Source organism: Aquarana catesbeiana, linkage group LG11, assembly GCF_042186555.1.
Source record: "Aquarana catesbeiana isolate 2022-GZ linkage group LG11, ASM4218655v1, whole genome shotgun sequence".
Lineage (NCBI taxonomy): Eukaryota > Metazoa > Chordata > Amphibia > Anura > Ranidae > Aquarana > Aquarana catesbeiana.
Window position 1 is genome coordinate 41,004,761 of NC_133334.1, and position 21,469 is coordinate 41,026,229.

At 43.0% G+C, this 21,469-nt stretch overlaps 1 protein-coding gene across 2 annotated transcripts in view; it reads right to left on the minus strand.

The window, feature by feature from the left end:
* Nucleotides 1–11,718: 11,718 nt before the first annotated feature.
* CD44 (CD44 molecule (IN blood group)) overlaps nucleotides 11,719–21,469 on the minus strand; it is a 43,031-nt gene continuing 33,280 nt past the window's right edge. For both annotated transcript variants that reach the window (XM_073604202.1, XM_073604201.1), the window contains one exon: nucleotides 11,719–17,634. In XM_073604202.1, the coding sequence (XP_073460303.1) occupies nucleotides 17,421–17,634 (214 nt within the window). In that variant the 3' untranslated portion in view covers nucleotides 11,719–17,420. The remainder of the gene's footprint in view (nucleotides 17,635–21,469) is intronic.

Consider the following 21,469-nt stretch of genomic DNA (forward strand, 5'->3'; position numbering starts at 1 on the left):
AGATTTCCAACCCCACTAGACCTTCAGTCCTCTCTGAGACCTGCACTGAGAGCAATGAAGGTGTAGAATTAGGTGTGTCACAGCCAAGTACTTGTGGGCAATCTGATTTTGGTACACCGACGTCAGATTGTACCAGGCAAATTTCCCTGCCCCAGCTGCTGCACCGCCGAAAGAAGTTTGCTCCCAGCCATCCACATGCCCAGCGGTTGAATGCTAGCTTGGCAAAATTGCTAGCACTTCAACTGCTGCCTTTTCAGTTGGTAGACTCTGCCCCCTTCCGTGAGTTTGTGGAATGTGCGGTTCCTCAGTGGCAGGTACCCAAACGCCACTTTTTCTCACGGAAGGCGATTCTGGCTCTCTACCAGCATGTGGAAGGCAATGTCCATGCCTCGCTGGACAGGGCGGTCAGCGGTAAGGTGCATATTACCGCTGACTCATGGTCCAGCAGGCATGGACAGGGACGTTACCTAAGTTTCACGGCGCATTGGGTGACTCTGCTGGCAGCTGGGAAGGATGCAGGACAAGGTGCAGTAGTGTTGGAGGTTGTTCCGCCACCACGCCTCCAAAATGCTAATGATTGTGACACACCTCTCTCCTCCACCCCCTCCTCTTCTTCTTCCTCCATGGCCTCTTCCTCGGAACCAGCGGTGCTCCGTAGTCGTTCAAGGGGCTACGCAAGTACGCAGGCCAAAAGATGCCATGCGGTGCTTGAGCTGGTGTGCTTGGGGGACAGGAGCCACACTGGGGCAGAGGTTCTGTCAGCTCTGCAGGGGCAGGTTCAGAGGTGGTTGACGCCACGCCAACTTAAGGCAGGAATGGTGGTTTGCGACAATGGCACCAACCTCCTCTCTGCCCTCCGACAGGGACAAATGACCCATGTGCCCTGTTTGGCTCACGTCCTTAACTTGGTGGTGCAGCGGTTCTTGGGCAGGTACCCGGGCTTACAGGATGTCCTGAGGCAGGCCAGGAAAGTCTGTGTGCATTTCCGCCGGTCATATAATGCCAGTGCTCGGCTGACGGACCTCCAAAAGGAGTTTAACCTGCCCAAGAACCGCCTAATCTGTGACATGCCCACCAGGTGGAACTCAACGTTGGCCATGCTGCAGCGGCTGCACACGCAGCAGAGGGCCATCAATGAGTACCTGTGCGACTATGGCACCAGGACAGGGTCAGGGGAGCTTGGTTTTTTTCCCCCACGCCAGTGGGCCATGATCAGGGATGCATGCACTGTCCTGTCACCATTTGAGGAGGCCACGAGGATGGTGAGCAGTGACAGTGCATGCATCAGTGACACTGTCCCCCTTGTCCACCTGTTGGAGCACACACTGCGTGGAATAATGGACAGGGCACTTGAGGCAGAACAGAGGCAGGAAGAGGAGGACTTCCTTAGCTCTCAAGGCCCCCTTTATCCAGACAGTGTTCCTGCGTGCCCGCCGATCACACAGGAAGAGGACGAGGAGGAGGAAGATTGTGTGAGTATGGAGGTGGAGCCTGGCACTCAGCATCAGCAGCAGTCTTTAAGGGATCAGTCCCAAGAAACACATGGACTTGTACGTGGCTGGGAGGAGGTGGCTGCGGACCATGTCGTCCTTGGTGACCCAGAGGACTCCGGACCGAATGCCTCAGCAAACCTACGCTGCATGGCCTCCCTGATCCTGCAAAGCCTGCGTAAGGATCCTCGTATTCGTGGTATCAAGGAGAAGGACCAATACTGGCTGGCAACCCTCCTTGATCCACGTTACAAGGGTAAGGTTGCGGACCTTATCTTGCCATCGCAGAGGGAGCAGAGGATGAAACATCTTCGGGAGGCCTTGCAGAAAGGTCTGTGCAACGCGTTCCCAGAGACTGGGAGGTTACAAACTCCTGTTTCTGGACAACGTGTTGCTGAGGCTTCGGTCAGTCAAAGAAGGAGCGGTGGAGAAGGTGGCCGTCTGACCGATGCGTTCAGACAATTTTTTGGTCCGCAGCCCCAAGGTATGATCGGTTCCAGCAACCATCGCCAGAGTCTGTTTTACATGGTGCAGAAATACCTAGGGGCAAGATCAGACTTGGACACCTTTCCCACCGAAAATCCTCTGGGTTACTGGGTCTTGAGGATGGATCACTGGCCAGAGCTTGCACAGTATGCAATTGAGCTACTGGCCTGTCCTGCATCCAGCGTTCTTTCGGAACGCACATTCAGTGCTGCTGGAGGCGTGGTAACCGATCACAGGGTGCGTCTGTCCACTGACTCGGTCGATCGACTGACCTTCATAAAAATGAATCAGTCTTGGATCACCACCAGCTACCAAGCACCTGATGCTGATGTAACCGAATAATTTTTTTTGAAATCTCAGATCCCTTCAAAGACTGCCTATGCTGATGCTGAGTGACTATCCCTGAGTAATTATCCTCTTCCTCCTCAATCATCACGCTAATAGCTTGTAAGAACATTTTTGGTTCTGGGCGCCACCACCAGTGCCTAAGGCACAATTTTTCAGCCCCTGTTTAACAGGGGCGTGTAATTACAATTTTTGATGTAATACTTTGCAGCAGGGCTCGTTCCTGCATTCCAACTAGAGTGTCTGTGAGGGGTTGCAGTGTTGTGGCACCAGCACCAGTGCCTAAGGCCCATTTTTTCTGCCCCTGTTTAACAGGGGCGTGTAATTACAATTTTTGATGCAATACTTTGCAGCAGGGCTCGTTCCTGCGTTCCAACTAGAGTGTCTGTGAGGGGTTGCAGTGTTGTGGCACCAGCACCAGTGCCTAAGGCCCATTTTTTTTGCCCCTGTTTAACAGGGGCGTGTAATTACAATTTTTGATGCAATACTTTGCAGCAGGGCTCGTTCCTGCGTTCCAACTAGAGTGTCTGTGAGGGGTTGCAGTGTTGTGGCACCAGCACCAGTGCCTAAGGCCCATTTTTTCTGCCCCTGTTTAACAGGGGCGTGTAATTACAATTTTTGATGCAATACTTTGCAGCAGGGCTCGTTCCTGCGTTCCAACTAGAGTGTCTGTGAGGGGTTGCAGTGTTGTGGCACCAGCACCAGTGCCTAAGGCCCAATTTTTCAGCCCTTGTTTAACAGGGGCGTGTAATTACAATTTTTGATGCAATACTTGGCAGCAGGGCTCGTTCCTGCGTTCCAACTAGAGTGTCTGTGAGGGGTTGCAGTGTTGTGGCACCAGCACCAGTGCCTAAGGCCTAATTTTTCAGCTCCTGTTCAACAGGGGCATGTAATTACAATTCTTGATCTAATATTTCACAGCAGGGCCCTGTGAGGGCTTACAGTGTTGTGGCCACAGCAACACCTAAGGCCCAAATTTCTGCTGAGTATATAGGGCAGGACCCTACTTTCAAACAACTAACTTACAAACGACTCCTACTTGCAAACGGAAGGAGACAACAGGAAGTGAGATGAAATCTACCCCTAGGAAGGGAAATTCTCTCCTGTAAGAGTTAATATGGGAAAAACATTTCTCCTTTCCACTGATGCTTTCCAATCCATTGGGACAAAAAGTGAGGTGAAATCTTCTGAAGAGGAGGAAAGACAGCAAAACAAATGTCACAGGGTGATAACCCTTCCCTATGTTTTCCAAAAAGCTTAAAAAAGATTTTTTGGCTGGAGCTAAACACGTTAAAAATGTACCCGTTCAAAATTACAAAGAGATTCTACTTAACAACAAACCTACAGTCCCTGTCTTGTTTGCACCGCCTGTATACTGCTGTTCAGAGTATATAGGGCCCGGTGGCCCCACACCTTTCCTTATTTTAATTTGGGTGTGGGGTTCCCCTTAATATCCATACAAGACCCAAAGGGCCTGGTAATGGACTGGGGGGTACCCATGCCGTTTGTCTCACTGATTTTCATCCATATTGCCAGGACCTGACATTACATTAAACCCGCAAGCAGTTTTAAATGAGATTTTTTCCTTTAAAAATGACATTTGGTGCAGGGACTGTTCTAAACACGGGAAACACGCGTCACTTTACAGGCATACTATAGACACCCCTCAGGTACGATATTTAAAGGAATATTTCACTTTTTTTTTTACTTTAAGCATCATTAAAATCACTGCTCCCGAAAAAACGGCCGTTTTTAAAAGTTTTTTTTGCATTGATACATGTCCCCTGGGGTAGGACCCGGGTCCCCAAACCCTTTTTAGGACAATACCATGCAAATTCGTTTTTAAAATGAGCACTTTTGATTTCGAACGTTCGAGTCCCATAGACGTCAATGGGGTTCTAACGTTCGTGCGAACTTTCGGTCCGTTCGCAGGTTCTGGTGCGAACCGAACCGGGGGGTGTTCGGCTCATCCCTAGTCTAGACTTCATCATGACACCTAAGCCTGATGTTAAAGATAATACCTATTTTATGATATGCTCTGACTAGTGGGCAGTTTAATAAGCAGTTGGTCAGTAAATGCACGTTCAGAGTGAATCAAAACTAAGAATAGAAGACTGTGGTTTGGAATTATTATAGGATTTAGCAAAAGTAGATTTAAAAATGGAAAATCATCACTCATGCAGGAAAATATGATTGTTATAAAGCTTATAAAACACATTTCATTGGTACTACTCAGACTTAGATGGGTTCTTCACATCATCATTACTCCTATTTGTCCCAATAAATATGTCCCAATCCTAGATGAGGCTTATTTAATAATGTTATGCAAATAACGAAGTGCAAAGTGCATAACAACTAATAACAGTTATTAGATGAAAACATAGGCCAACTGGTAAAGTGGACCAGAACTCTTGGGGATTTGCTGAATTATAGGGAACATCTAGGAATGTTAAAGCTGAACTCCGGGTATGGAAATTCTTGCATAGTAATAGCGGTCCAGCTTGGACCAATGTAAGTTAGTACAGTCCATACCTGGAATACTTAGGAAATACCTTATCATAGGGGGCAACCATAGGGGGCTGCTCGTTCTGCTCAGGTGCCATTCAGATAGCGCCTTGTACTTTTCTCCATGAATAGTGTTCTCTGATTGGACAAGGTGGAAATTAAGATATCACCACCCTGTCTCTCCACCAGTTCCAATCAGAGAGCACTTTGCATTCGCTGAGAAAATGCAAAGCATTCTCTTTATGGCACTCATGGTAAGCAAGCAACCCACTGTAGTTACTATGCAGTTGAGTAGAAGTTGAGCACGGGATCCACAAGAGAGTGAGGGTCACCATAGTAGTTATGGTTACTACAGTGATTCGCCACTTCCGCAGGGTTTGGTCAGGTATGAAATATTCTTACTTACATTGTTCAGCTTTAATTGTGTCTGCACCCTGAAAAATGTACTTTCTGTCTTGAATTCCTCCTAAAAAATAGTAATGCTTTTCCTGTGCCCTGAGCATCATAGCTGTATATCTGCATTGTGAGGTCTAAGGCAGTGTGCCTCTGACTGCTAGTCTCAGGAGATTTGTAGTGAGATTTGGTGATATGTCTACAGCGCTACTCACTGTTCTCCTTGCTGGAAAGGAAGCTGTATCTAAAGACTTGCAGTGCAAGGATTTCCCTAATAATGCCTCATCTGTTCTGTGGATCTGGAACTTCTGCGCCTCTCGTTCTGGTTCTACTTGATTATTCTTCCAACAGTTATTGGATTACCAGTCTTCAGGGGAAGTTATAACATGAGGATGCAAAGCCCCCATCTCTACCAATAATAATGAAAGTCTGACTGGATTACAGTTCTGCCCCTCTCCCAGTAAAAATTGGACAAAAGTCTGCAAATATAAAAACAGAACAATATTCATACTCAAACATACATTTAGCAATAAATAGCGGCAAGCACAAATTTGTTGATTGCAAATTAAAACAGTGCTTAATAATGCAATTATGAGTTCATGCAAAAGTTCATTAAAAAAAGATGTCAGAAGATGAAGATTCCAGCACCAACTTCAATGTGAAAGATAGATACACACAGCACCACTGTGGTGAGGCAATTCTCCTTACCAGGGGTTGTGGACCCTCAAATAATAGTGTGGTCAATAGGACTTTATTGTTGTTAAATGGTGGACCTCTGTCTAAGGAACTGCCCCCAACATCAACTGAATGACTCTGAGTCCACAGTAAGAACGATACTCTTAATAGTTAACCATAGACATCTGCAATATCTCCAAGTGACCAGCACCTTAACCAATATCTTCATCTGATACTGGTAATAATAACCCTTGTCCTGTCACTTAGGACTCTCCATTGGGAACTCGGGAAACTCTACTCCTAGACGCAACTTTCTCCGGGGATCCAGGCCACCAGCTGGGCCGACGTTGCTGGTCGAGTGGAGCCTCCCGGGTTCCCAATGGAGAGTCCTAAGTGACCGGACGGGGGTTATTATTACGAGTATAGATATCTAGATATTGGTTAAGGTGCTAGTCACATGGCGATATTGCAGATGTCTATAGTTACCTATTAAGAGTACCGCTCCTTATTGTGGATTTCGAGTCATCCAGTTGATTTGGGGGCAGTTCCTTGGACAGAGGTCCGCCATTTAACAACAAAAAAGTGCTATTGACCACTTTGTTATTTGAGGGTCCACAATCTCTGGTAAGGAGAATTGGCTCACCACAGTTGGTGCCGTGTGTATCTATCTGTCAGATTAAAGCTGGCCCTGGGATCTTCATCTTCTGACATCTTTTTTTAATGAATTTTTGCATGAACTCACGAGTACATTATTAAGTCTTGCATATTATTTTTTATAAAAGTCTGCAAATACTCACCTCTGCTCCAACAATGAGACAAAGTCCTTTTCCCAGCTTCTTTAAAGCAGTGGTTCCCTGGCCATCTTGATTGGCTGGTGTGGGTTGACGTAACTCCTGTGCATGCAAACGATAGTTTAAAGCAATATTAAACCCAAAACCAAAAATTGCAGCTTACCAATCATTTGATGTGGTGGCTGCATTGTTTTCCTTTTTTAACTCTGTTTTCACCTGGCGATCTGGCCAGTAACACACCTCCTGTATTAGGGTGCCCCCCACTCTGGATGAAGGAGCACAGGGGCACCTTTGGAAAGCAGCATTGTTGATCTGGGGGGGGGGGGGGAGTGTTAAGTGTACTAGCAGATTTAGATATACTAAGAAATTAAAGCCAAAATCCAGCTCACACTTTATAAGCAGTTACAGCAACAGTTTTTCCTTCTGGGATAAAGATTTTACATAAATAAATAATTGTTATTATTATACAGGATTTATATATTGCCGACAGTTTACGCAGCGCTTTGCAACATAAGGGCAGACAGGGCCGTTACAATACAGTTTAATACAGTAGGAATCAGAGAACCCTGCTTGTTAGAGCTTATAAATAAAAACAGATCATTGTAAGCACCCCTGTCAGAGGTATATGGTTTGTCTCATCCCTCTAAGTGCTACATCTGGAAGAAAGCTTGTTCTTTTGAAAACAGGCTTCCTGGCTGAATCACCAGGTGAAAATAGAAGAAAGAAAGACGAGAAAAGAAAACGAAAGCAGCAATCACATCTAAGGCCCCTTTCACACTTGAACGACCTGAAAGTTGCGCGACTTTGACGCGACTGTATCACGACTTCGACTTGAAGCAATGTTTAACCTTGAGGTTTATGGACCAATGTAGTGCAGAGACTACTTTTAAGTCGATGCAAATTGAATCAAATTGAAAATATCGCACAGATATGAATGGTACTTACTGGAAACCATGGAGTACAACTTGTCATGCGACTTTGCAGTTCCAAGTTGCAGGACAAGTCGCACAAGTGTGAAAGGGGCCTAGCAGTTGGTATGCTGCAATATAATAAATGTTTGCCTTTGAGTTTAATACTTTGTTAAGGCTTATTCTGTTTTTTGCTAAACATAAATAAATAAAAAAAAACTCATATTGATTAAAATAATCTCCATGAATATTATTTTTGTAGCTTGAAACCTACAAAGTATTGCAACCATGATTATTATAGTCTTTTCCTTCATTGATCCCGTGAACCAATCTGTAGATGAATATATAAGGTAGCCTGCACTCCGGCCACATAAAAAGGGCACCAGGGCTGGACTGGGATAAAAATTTGGCCCTGGACTTCATCCAGACCGGCCCACTTTATTTGTGCAAACAAGCACAAAAACAGTATATAAACTATACGCAATTGTGCAAAAAAACATAAGTAGCATAACATAAGGCGTCCTCACTAACCTCTTTTACTATTTCACTTATTCTCCTCTGTATTTTTCTCATCTTTCTCACATCACTGTGTGAAGTTGAGGGCGAACCAAGAAAGCCATTACTTTGACAGGCTGTCACTGAAACCAGCCCACTGAGCCATCGGCCCACCGGGAAACTCCCTGTAGTCCCGATGGCCAGTACAGGCTTGAAGGGCACCCATTCATGCAGTACGAGCCACAGCCCATGTGAATGAGCTCTAAAGTGCTCTTTTCTGTTTCTCCTAAGAGCTCCTCCAAATACTTGATTTGAGAAATGCTGACCTAGGCTTTCTACGATAGCATTTTCCAGTTTGTGTACTGGCCCAAAACTGTTTTACACCCCCGGGAACTAGAGGACCTCTCTGTCTTTGAGGTGCGTTCACAGGCATTCAAGCTTTGATCGTATTCTTTGTTCTCCATTGTACAACAAATACGAACTGTGTTTTTCAATTACATGAAATGTATTTGAAGTTCATTTTACAAGAGGGAACATGTAAGGAAGTAATCCTGAAGGCTGTACCATTGAATAGTAGCTTATTTTCACTTTGATGTGAACCGAGTCGTGTCTGTCTACTCATTTAATGAACTGATATAGATTAAGTGGGAACTAGGGATAAATCTGTGGTACTATTGGTTTCATTCGAAAAAGTATTTGTCTTGGTGACCGAGAGTGAAAGTGATAGAAAATCCTACATTTTGAGTGGTCACCAGAACAGGAATAGAGAGAATATCTTCTAATGAGGATCGTAGGTCTGTTGACTTTGATGGCAGTCAGTGATTTCCCTCACTTTTGAGGGATATCCTCTCACTTCCTGTTTTGGTATTGGGGCATGAAGTTTTGGGTAATCCCCCCAATGGTACACCAATGGCAAAAAAAAAAAAAATGATTCCCTTACTCTATCCAAACAAGGTTTTGCCCTCAGTTCTACTTTAAAGTGGAGCTTCATCCACATTTTACACTCCTCACCATGCAGTACTAATGTGCATCCTTAAAATGAATAGGCAATTTATTATTTTTTCTGTTCACTTACCTGAGTTATGCCTATATCTAATTTCACTTACTAATCTAGGGGCCGGCGGCGCCGTGCATCATTTCCAGTTTTGCATTGGCTCCTGGGAGAATTTGGTCAGCTTGTCATGGCGTCTATGGAAATTCTTGGCCCGCTTGGAATCGCACGGCTCTAGTACCTTTTAACATTAGCGTCTATGGAAATTCCTAGCCAGCTTGGCATCGCACGGCTCAAGTAAAATTTAACATTGGCGTATATGGAATATCTTAGCCAGCTTGGCATTGCACTGCTCCAGTAACATTTAACATTGGCGTCTATGGAAAATCTTGGTCAGCTTGACATGGCTGTGCTATGCCAAGGTGACCAAAATTACACTGCACTGCACATGCACGAGATAGGCAGGTGCATGCTGGGAAGCCAGCATGCACGGAATCCAGGAAGAAGGACACTTTGGCTTCAGATACCCACACTGGAGATGACCGCGCTGTGCAGAAACTTCACAGAGTAAGAAAACAATGCTGCACAGATAGAAAACTGGCCATAGTTTACAGCATACCTTTGTTAAATTGCACGAGGCATCAGTATTCTGGGGGTCTTTTTATCTTAAAAGTCATATTTCAGCCGGAACTCCCCTTTAACCAGTTGAGCTTCTCATGCCATTTTAAAACAAGTATTTCCGGGTTAATGATCTTGCTACACAGCTTGTAGGCAGGTGCAGCCTAGTTTCTCCACTGTAGGTGGCACTCATCCGCAGAGGTACCGCAGCTGAAGAGGAAGTCTAGAGGTTACCTGGGTCACTGGGGAAGCACCCAATTGCATTCTGCTGTCTCATGTGACTCTGGCAGCCATGTTGGATCAGGCAGAGCCTCTTTAAAGCCCTGGCTCACAGGCTTGGTGCGCATTTTGCAAGTGGGCAGAATAGGGAAAGGTGCCCCATCTGTTAGGGATGGTACTAGCACTAGCAAAAGGTTCCTAAAGGGGTAGGGAAAGCGCAGGGTCGCATCTCTTCTGGACACCTTCCCGATTGGGCACAGGACAGCCAGGCCGCATTCTATCCCCTCTCAACAGACCCTGTCAGTCTAGCTGGAATCTGTTTCTTTCACATTGCTGGAAAGTTGGGTAGCCTTACCACTGGGTTTGTTGTGAACTGTTACTGCATTACTTCAATAAAGTCTTCTCTTGCACCTACCTGTGTGAATTATTGCCTCTGCATCATGCTGCACCACACCTACAAGCCTTCCATATAGGCACTTGAAGAAGTTCCATTGGGTAAGATTCCTGGGCAGGGATGTTGTAGCTCTATCCAGCATATCATTGCAGCAGTAGATCACTGCTATAGTAATCTATTGTTGATTAATTGGTTAATTGCAGACAGCAATAGAACACTAATAGAGGTGATCTGTTTTTGCACAGCTGCATGGGGGGACTGATCAAGGTCCTCCTACAAAGAATGTATATATATATATATATATATATATATATATATATATATATATATATATATATATATATTATCATTTTTTATACTTATTGTTTCCCTAAAACTAAAAATCATTGCCTCCCCATAATAAACCCCAGGTCATGACATATGCATTTATCACATGTATCAAATACAACGCAATGTTATTTAGATTTTTAGCAATTAGCAAACCATGAAATAGTTGCCTTCATGCTACATTGTAGCCTCACCAACCTGACTTGATCTTATCTTGCCATACTAACAACACAAACCAATATTTATTTTTCTCTGCACACAACGCACTGTAGTATTCAAAGGGGAATAAAGCTCACCTAAAGTAGAAGCGTTACCATTCGAGCACACTACAATAAAATCACACTTACTGTATGATACCATTTCAATCAGCCGACTATGGGGTTGATTTACTAAAACTAGAGAGTGCAAAATCTGGTGCAGCTGTGCATGGTAGCCAATCAGCTTCCAGGGTTTTTTTTGTCAAAGCCTATTGAACAAGCTGAAGTTAGAAGCTGATTGGCTACCATGCACAGCTGCACTAGGTTTTTCATACTCCAGTGTTAGTAGATCAACCCCTTTGTTATTTATTTTTGGGGGTGTCATTGGTATAAAGAACAGAATATTAATTTTTTTCTAATTTATTGCTATTTCTTCCCAATACAACTGATCTAGTACATTGGGCAGTGGCGGCCCGTCCATTAGGAGTGCACGGGCGCCGCCTCCCCTATCCATGCGTCCGACCCCCCGATCTACATACAGAGCGCCAGATGCATGGATTCCAATGGGAGGGGGGTGTTTTCTTGAAGCACGGGATTAGAGCCAGAGACTCTAATAGGCTTCAAAAAAGGGTGGGCTCGGGGCGCAGCACCATAGATGAGGTAAGTCCTCCGGTGCTGCTGATGACCTGACTGACCAGCCTGGGGGGTGGGGGATGGCTGTGGGGACACTGTTTCCCACCCCCCCAGTCTGGGACTCAAGGGGACTGAATCAGAATTGAAGGCAAAAACTTTTCTTCATTTTGGATAGAGCAAAGGCCTTTAGTAAATCAAACCCCGTTATGTACAAAATAAATACACAATACTCAGCAAGATAACACAGAGGATTTCTTATTTTAAAAGCTTTTATATACAACAAGCAGGTGAACGATATGTACAAACATTCTTATGTACTAGACAAATAGATCTGTATTTTATTTTTAACCCACTAACTGTCAAGGAAACTGCTAAACTGCCAGCAAAGGCTCCTTTGAGGGAGAGAATGGGTTAAATTTACATTCGCATTCTCAGACAATAGCATAAAATTGTCATCCATAAAATGATAAAATAATCCCGGGTTCTGAATCATTTATCCGTTCTTATCCGAGTCTATAATTTCTTGGCGTTCCGGCTGAGCGAGCAACACTAAGACAATTCTTGAAAGGCTATGTGGTTTTAATCTACATGCTCTCTTTTTATGGTAATGCGCTTCGACCCACAGCAGCTACACCAGCGATATGTAAATGTGGCCATTAAATACGGCTGACGCTAACCTAATTTAAAATATGACTTTAGCATTGATGTGTTCCTGTCACACATGCACTCCCCCGGCAGCCATCTTGTGCTGAAAGAGTTTGATGACATACTGGATGACAAGTTTTAGAATTTGGGTGGGTGCAACTTTTAATATATTGCTCCAGCTTAACAGTGTGTGGCTGATTTACTAATAGAGTGGACATGTTCACTTTGCAAAAGGAATTTTCACCTAGTTGAAGTGGTGAAGGACCACCTTTCATTGGCAGCATGGCCCTATTACACTGGTCATCATTGGGAGAATCACAATTACACTGGTCATCATTCGGAGAAGCACCATTACACTGGTCATCATTGGCAGTATGGCCCTATTACACTGGTCATCATTGAGAGAAGGGCCCCATTACACTGGTCATCATTTGGAGAAGGGCCCCATTACACTGGTCATCATTGGGAGAAGGGCCCCATTACACTTGTCATCATTGGGAGAAGGGCCCCATTACACTGGTCATCATTGGGAGAAGGACCCCGTTACATTGGTTATTATTGGGAGAAGGGCCCTGTTACATTGGTTATTATTGGGAGAAGGGCCTCGTTATATTGGTCATTACTGGGAGAAGGGCCATATTACACTGCTCATCACTGAGAGAAGGGTCCCATTAGACTGGCCATTATTGGGACAAAGGCCCCAATACACTGGTCATTATTGGGAGAAGGACCTTACTACACTGGTCATCATTGGGAGAAGGGACCCTTTACACTGATCATTACTGGGAGAAAGGCCTTATTATTCTGGTCATTTTTAGGATAAGGGCCCTATTACAATGGTAAACATTGGAAGAAGGGCCCCCTTACACTGGTTATCACTAGAAGAAGGTCTCTGTTACACTGGTCATCATTGGGAGAAGGGCCCCATTACATTAGTCATCACAGGGAGAAGGCCTCTATTATGCTGACCATTTTTGGCAGAAGGGCCACATTACATTGGTCATTATTGAGAGAAGAGCCCCATTACAACGGTAATCATTGGGAGAAGGCCTCATTACAATGGTCATCACCAAGAGAAGGCCTTTAATATGCTGGCCATCACTGGGAGAAGGGCCCTATTACACAGGTCGTCATTGGGAGAGAGACTCCGTTACACTGCTCATCATTGGGAGAAGGGACTCATTACAATGGTGATTATTGGGAGAAGGGTCCTATTACACTGGTCATCATTGGGAGAAGGGACTCATTACAATGGTCATCATTGGGAGAAGGGTCCTATTACACTGGTCATCATTGAGAGAAGGCCCCCATTACACTGCTCATCATTGAGAGAAGGGTCCCCTTACACTGTCAACATTGAACGAAGGGTCCAATTACACTGGTCTTCTCTGGGAGAAGGGTCCCATTACACTGGTCATCATTGAGAGAAGGCCCCCATTACACTGGTCATCACTGGGAGAAGGGCCTCATTACATGGGCTGTCATTGGGAGAAGGCCCCCATTACACTGGTCATCATTGAGAGAAGAGACCCACTACACTGTAGTGAATGTGGTTCACTTTGCAAGAAATACCCAATTACATTTAAAAGTAAAAAAAAAAAAAACTGGACTTTTGCTTGCACATGATTAGATGGTAGAAGTCATCACAGTTTTACATCACTAAGCTAATCAAAAATTCCCTTGCACAGTGAAAATTCACTTTGCAAAGTTAACATGGCTCTAATCCTTTAGTAAATCAGCTCAATTTGACTGCCTCTGCGCATGGATGACAGGAACACCGATGGCCCATGCACAATTGTACATTACTACAATGCACACACTGACGTGCTTTACTAAAATCAATGGAAACCTACTTACTCTATGTGTTGTGGTGTCATTAATTATGAATGGCACCCCAACGTATTGTACAATAGAGTCCAACGTATAACACACCACAGCGCATATATTGTGCTGCATTGCTAAAAAAGGGTTGTGTACTTTTTTTATCTGCTGTGGTTCATTGGCAGCCTATTCATAACGCAACGCACGTTAACATGTGCGCATTCACGCATCGCAAGGGAACGCTTAAGTGTGGGTGGACCCTAAAAGAGGTCTAACGCTTTCAGCAGAAATTGCAGAAACTAAGCTAACCAGTGGCAGGACAAAAAACAAAAAACAATGGCAGGGAAGAGGTTAACCCTGCTCTGATTTAAATACCCCCTATCCCCAGTCCACCCCCACCCCTCAAAAGTAATATAGGTTCATAATGTCCCCTCTTCTTCAGAGATGTGCAAACCTGAGGAATATTTGCCATATATTATGAAAAGAAGGAGATTTTTTTTTTTTATAACGAACAATTAGTAATTATAGATTCCTTTTCAAATAGATTTTGTATAGAGCAGGGATAGGTTGGAGCCTCTGTCAGGTTTTCATTGACGGGTTCCTATTCATTTTCTCTTAGGCTAGGATGTGATAGTAAATCCCTCCAGCGGAGACAAAGGCAAAAACAACAATACATTTTTTTATAAGAGAAATTTGAGAACATTTAGATAATGGGGTTGATTGACTAAAGGCAAATAGACTGTGCACTTTGCAAGTGCAGTTGCTCCAGAGCTTAGTAAAAAAAAAAATAAAAAAAAATATTTTCCTTGCATGTGATTGGGTATTGTTTGTATAGTGAATTTTTATCTCATTTCTTAAACTGTGGAGCAACTACATATGCACAGTCTACTTGCCTTTAGTAAATCTACCCCAATGTTTTTTTTCTTGCAGTATATGAATTCATTTCCTGGGGACAATGGCTCCTCCCATTTTCTGTATGGGTGTCACAAGGACAAGAAATTAGGGAAAACCTCTCCAATGGAAGAAATAAAATCTGACAGAAATGTAAACTCTTCCCCGATCTATTCAAAAGAACATTCAAATAAAACTAAGTTTAGGCTTTAAGGAAGCCTGTCTTTAAGTATTTTATTAAATAAAAACTCCTGACAAAAAGACTTTTGAAGCTATTGGAACTTCTACCATCTTTGCTCTGTTATGATGAAAGGAGTTTTAAAATTTCAATTTGAAAAAAAGATTTACAGAACTTTACTGATTTGAGGCCATAGAGGTGACCTAGCATGGCCATCCAACCTTGATCTTTTATTAGCTGTTCAAGTAGTCCGGAAATTTTTATTAAACTCTGGATAAGAATCCGCAGTTTGTGCATTAGTTCTTTTAGCTACATAGGTGAGTTTTTAGGTTGTATGAGTTGATTTTCATAATGACTGATGCCTCATTTGTAACATGCTGAAAGTGGCATGTTACACCAAGATAAAATAAGCTAACTCTTTCACCAAATTGTCTGGGAGATATAACACTGAAAAGCAGATACATCTGGTCAATCCATTTTAGTATTATAGCACTAAAAAGTGGATACATCTGGTTGATCCATTTTAGTAACAAAAATGAATTGACCAGGTGGATGCATTCATGCCTGGGATTCCACCAACTTGACCATGTGAGATGGCAAAAAACTTGGATGATCTCAAGTTTACTTTTATGTACTTTCACATTGTGTTTTAAAATAAAAATAACTACGTGCTGGACCCTTTTTATCTTGGTCTAAAATCAACTGAACTGATTTTCATCAAAACATTAATCTCATGCTACTAATTAAAAAGTTCAGACCGGGGGGGAAGGTCCAGCTCTAGAACTTTATAGGTGACCAGCATTGGATTTCCATATAAACCAAGTCTAACTTACATGTCTATCTAGCCTTGGACTCCAATATAAGGCAAGCCGGCTTAACATATTTATCAATGTTTGGACGCCCATGTAGGTCAAGTCTTCCCAACATTCCTATCCAGTCTTGTAATCCAAGGATGTTGTTTACCTAACATGACTGCTTAGCTTTGGACTTCCCTTTAAGTAATCTCTACCTGACTGCCCATCCCTGGACCATCATGCAAACCAAAGTCTACCTAATAGGACTAGCTTTGGACTTGGCCATGAAAGCCAAGTCTAAATATCATGACTATCTAGCCTTGGACTGCCACATAAGTCAAGTTTCTCTAACATCACTATCTAGCCTTGGATTACCATGTAAGCCAATCCTATCTAATCTTTGACTGTGCAACCTTGGATTTTCATACATTGTATGTGAAATTGACATAACATTAAGCCTCCGTTCAGCATCCAGCCTCAGCCCCCAAAATACAACAAGTTTACCTAATTTTGTACTAGACTTTGACGCATCATGTCTATATAACAAAACAGGCTTAAGACAGTTTTCAATATTTACAAGTGTACTTAAATTTAGTACCCACTCTGGACTTTCATATATATAACAATACTATGGAACATTTTTAAGTACTTCCAAACATTAATACATATCAGTTCTAATCAACATGGCTGTCTATCCTGAAACTCCCATAAACCAAGTCCATCTAATTTATTGCCTCTGTTATACACCAACAGAATCAAATATCACTATCAAATCCCATGTATGGTAGATCTACTAGACCAGGTATCCTCCATAAATTCATCTTTAGCCACGGTTTCCCATGTACTGTCGGCTGGATCTACGGTAGCAAACCTGATACAGCTAAGATAACTTTGACAATCGTATGTGAAGTCTAGTAACCTGTTTGCCTGGCCTAGGACTCCCATATTTTTAAAGTATATGAAATAGGATTGTCCAATGTTTCTAAGGAATAGAAACTGTAGACACTATAAAGAAAATGTCAAATTTACATGGGTGTTGCAACCAGATTTAAAATTGAAAAAAGCTGAAAGAAGTTACTTTACTTTGTTTTCTTACTCTAATACCAATAGAATATGACCTAGACAAGCACATTCTCTGAGGAATACCAAACACATTTATAAATATGGGTCACATGCTTCTATTTACAAAAGTACCTTCAGATTTAGCTTTATTTAACATTTCTCACTGCTGCCTGTAGCATTTTAATGTGATCCATTCAAAAATATAAAGTTAGCCCCACCAGTGAGTTTGGTCCAGAATAATAGGTTCATTGATGATCTTGCATATTTTGATAAGTACTTTTAAATTAGTTTGCACATCTCTGGCTTTTTTTTTCTGTTTACCTGCCCTCTATTTTCACCACACCACCTTGAATCTCTCTTCATGGGTTTGTCAAGTGGTATCGATCTGCACACAAACAATGAGGAGCCAACATTTTTTGGCTTGATTTGCAAAGTAGCAAAATAAGCAACACAGGATCCTAAGACAGAGTCAGTGGCTCTTTATACTTTTAAACTTCAGTCCCAGTTCATTGATTCCCAACAGAGGTCCCCTTGCAGTTTTTCCCAAAGGTAATACAAGTATCTAGACTCCGATTTTCATGTCCACATGCTTTTCATTACGTATGTTCTCTTGGTTCAGAGGCTCATCCTGGTCTCCTAATTCATTGGTGTGCTCTTTAGATACTAGCTGCACCATCTCCTGAGATTTAATTGTGTCTCCATTCTGCTCCATGATAACTCCATCTTCTGGAGATCCTTTGTTGCCATTAATCACCAATTTCTTTTTCTGGCCACATCTATGGAAAAGACAATTCAAGAGTTAGGTGCTTAAATAAGACAAAAAAAAACTTCCGTGCCAACAAAATTGGACAGGAAAGTTTTATTATGTAGTTGCATATTTCTATTTTTTTAAGAAGGTAGTTTCTGGATACAAATGCAGTTCCTAGGAAACAATTTCCATGGTGCAATTGAGAAATTTTCTGTTTAGAATTTTGTGACCTGACTGTCTTAGCTAAAAGGCAACTTAGAAAGTCAATGGCAGCATAAACAACATAAATGGAGAGCGAAAAAATATGAATCATCCATTCATGTGAAGTCTACTTCTGCATTCACTTTCCCAGAATGAATGCACTTGAGACTCTTTTGAAAATTAGGGACATTTTGTGGCCTAAGTTTACAATCATGACAGCATTGCTTACCAACTCATTAGCAGACAACGATGTCTTTAGAGTGTGCAAATGAAAAACATCTTGGTCATAAGTCCAGCCAACAGACTTTTTGTAGTCTAGTTAAAAGAAATTGTTCTTTCAATTTTGGGTTACAGACAAATGTTTGTGGCCCATGCCCAAGCAGTATTTATCTGGCTACCAAATCTGTGGTCAGCTGTCCATAAAGATAAATTTGAGCAAGTTTAGAGAAGATCAACAAAAATTATGCAAGGGATGAAACAGATCACAGGAGACTATAGGAACTTTATATGTATAGCCTTAAAGGAACAAGGCAAATAGGGTACAACAATAAAACCTTTAAATAGATCAAGGTGGTTGTAAAGACTAGACATTTTTTACCTTAAAGTGGTTGTAAAGGCTGAAGGTTTTTTAACTTCAAGCATTCTATGCACGAAGGTAAAAATCTTTCAGTGTGCAGCTCCCTTAGCCCCCCTCCCCAATACTTACCTAAATCCAATCTCAATCCAGCAACGTGGCTCTCCCAGGACTCGCTCTCCTGATTGGCTGAGATGCAGCTGTCAATCACAGCCAGTGAGGCGGGAGCAGGGGGCATGTTTGTTATTTTTTTTTTAATAATTTTTTTTCCTTTACAATCATTTTAAAAGAGAAGTATGGGTTTGGCTTTTTTTCCCCCATTATTCCTACCTAGGTGGATGCAGCATCAGTGCCCCGGTGTCTCTACACTGAGAACCGAGCCACTGAACATTGCTGATGACTCGGTTCTCTCAGCTCCCTGAGCAGAGAGCTGCTGCCTGTCAGTCAGCAGCTCTCTTGCTCTGCTCCTCCTCAGTCACTGGAGCGCTGAGCTGTGGAGGGGCGGGGAGCGGCCATCTCAGAGGCTCGCTGGGAGGCTGAGACGGCTAACAGCCCAGGCACCTGGCGGATCCAGACTTCCTAAGTCGGGATGACGCGGGGCCTGGACTAATCTCTGTGACATCAGCAGTGAGCGAACTTCAGACCACTCTCTGCTGAAAACAGGTGATGGGGTGCAAAATGAATTGCACTCCTGTGACCCATAGGAGAAGCCCAGCCAAACGAGCTCAGGCTGGACTTCTCCTTTAATGCATTTCCTGCATTAAGGTATAAAATGTCCCAGTATTTGTATCGCCCCTCTCAAACCAGCACTGTGTTTGTCTGCGGCAGCTCTTTCCTCTCGTTCCTCTCGTTCCTTGCATTCACAGGACAGAGGCAGCAGCTCCTGCTGCTGTAAATCAAATCATGTGAGGAGGGAGCAGAGGGCAGGGGTGAGCCATGCTGTGTGTGTTAATAGACACATACAGCCCAGCTTGGGAGCGAGCCTACACGTGTGCCACCAAAAAAAGCATTTTGTTTAATGATGGCACATAGAGAAGAGGAAGAGCCAATAGTGCCAGTGGGGGACCCAAAAAGAGGAGGTTCGGGTCATTCTGTGCAATACTATAGTACAGAGCAGTTACGTATACCATGTTTATTATTTAAAAAAAAATAGACTTTACAACCACTTGAAGGGTACAAGTAAGATTCTGTGGGGGCAGTATTTTCAATATGGGATTAAGAACATAACATTTTAAAAAACCTTAAACCAGGTTTATTGGCTGACTAAACTGAGTTTACAGTGTGTGCATTTGTGTGCAGTTTGACTATGGTAGAGAAATTAGCATAAAGCCCCACTAAACTCCAATTAAGCTCCTCTGGGGTGGGGGCTGATATCAACGGTTCTTCATTACACTTAAGGCACTGGTTAGCCTGGAATATTTAAATGGCTCATATAATGAGAAGATGCATAAGAAGAGGTGACCTTAACTGAAAACCTCTCAGGGGCAGGAGAGGTGAACCCAAACTCAATTTTTACAAGAAAAGTCAAACTTTGCATCAAATTCCAGTTGTCTAAACTTCTAAATCTACAGATTATTTTGATTTTTGTCATTTGTAATACTATGCTTATTTTGAATTGCCCAGGTTCCTCAACGGTCTTCTTGAACGCCTTCCTAATTGCAAGTACTGAATATAAATATTTAAAAAAATGTCTAATTTATTTATTTTCTAATTTAGGATTAGCATCTGTATCCTCAAACTAAAACTAAAGACCACTTTTCACCACCATCGTTCTATTATGCCTTTGTGTAGATCATCTTTCGTTGGAAAGCAGAGAAAAGAAAATATACAGAAGTCTATAACTTGAGACAGCTGGAACAATTGCTGCTTTTCATTTCATTTTAACAAAGCATTTTTACAGCATGGCATCTCACGGGAAAATAAAACACACATGTGCAGCTGAACAGAATTCTCGCTGGTTTTACATGTTACAGCATACCAAAGATGCGTGTTATTCTCCTCCTAGTAAAAAGAGTTTGCTAGATTGTTCTCAGGATCATACCCTACAAAGTTGTAACAGCACCCTCACATTGGGGTCCTGTATGCAAATACTGACGGAGATAGTGTTGGCCATTTACAAAAAGGTCAAATAACTGTGTGCATACAACAAATTACAACAAATTTTTCTCTTATTTATCCAGAAAAGTATGTTCAATGGTTTTGTTTACCAAGAGCAGGGCATTTTTCAGCCCGATGGGTTTTACTTCCTCTTTTGCTTCCCGCAAGGCCTGCAAATTAAAAGCATAATGGGCTAGTATGTGATGCATAATAGCCCATTATATGACACTTACCTGCAAGCGAAACCCACGTTGTCCCCGCTGCAGGCTGCATCCATCTTCGCCCGTCTTCCTTCCGGGGCCAAGCACTCCGGCTCTGTGACTGGTCAGAGCCACGTGACATCACAGAGTCCAGCGTGGAGCCTCCGGTCACGGCACACTCGTCTGGAGAAATGGCATGGGCGGCCGTTCCTTCAGAAGGTGTGCGCCGATGACATAATCAGCACAGTAAACAGTAAATATCAGTAAATATCTCCTAAACAGTGCACGTTTAAGAGATATTTACAGCACCTATAGGTAAGCCTTATTCTAGGATTACCTATAGGTACAACTTACAGAGGGAGGTTTACAACCTCTTTAAGATAAAAAAAAAACCTTCTGTGTACAACTGCCTCCCTCAGCCCTCTAATATTTATCTGAACCCCATTTCAATCCAGTAATGTTGCATGAGAGACTCGGCTGTCCGGGACTCTCTCTCCTGATTGGCTGAGACACAGCAGCAGACGCCATTTGCTCCTGTCAATCAAAGTCAGTGAGCCAATAAGGGGAAAGAGAGGGGGCAGGCCGAGCCACGGCTCCATGTCTGAATAGACACACAGAGCAGTGGCTTGGCTTGGGTGCCCCCATAGCAAGCTGCTTGCTGTGGAGGCACTCGGCAGGAGGGAGGTACCAGGAGCACCGGCAAGGGACCCAAGAAGAGGAGGATCTGGGCTGCTCTGTGTAAAACCACTACACAGAGCAAGTAAGTATAACATGTTTGTTATATTTAACCC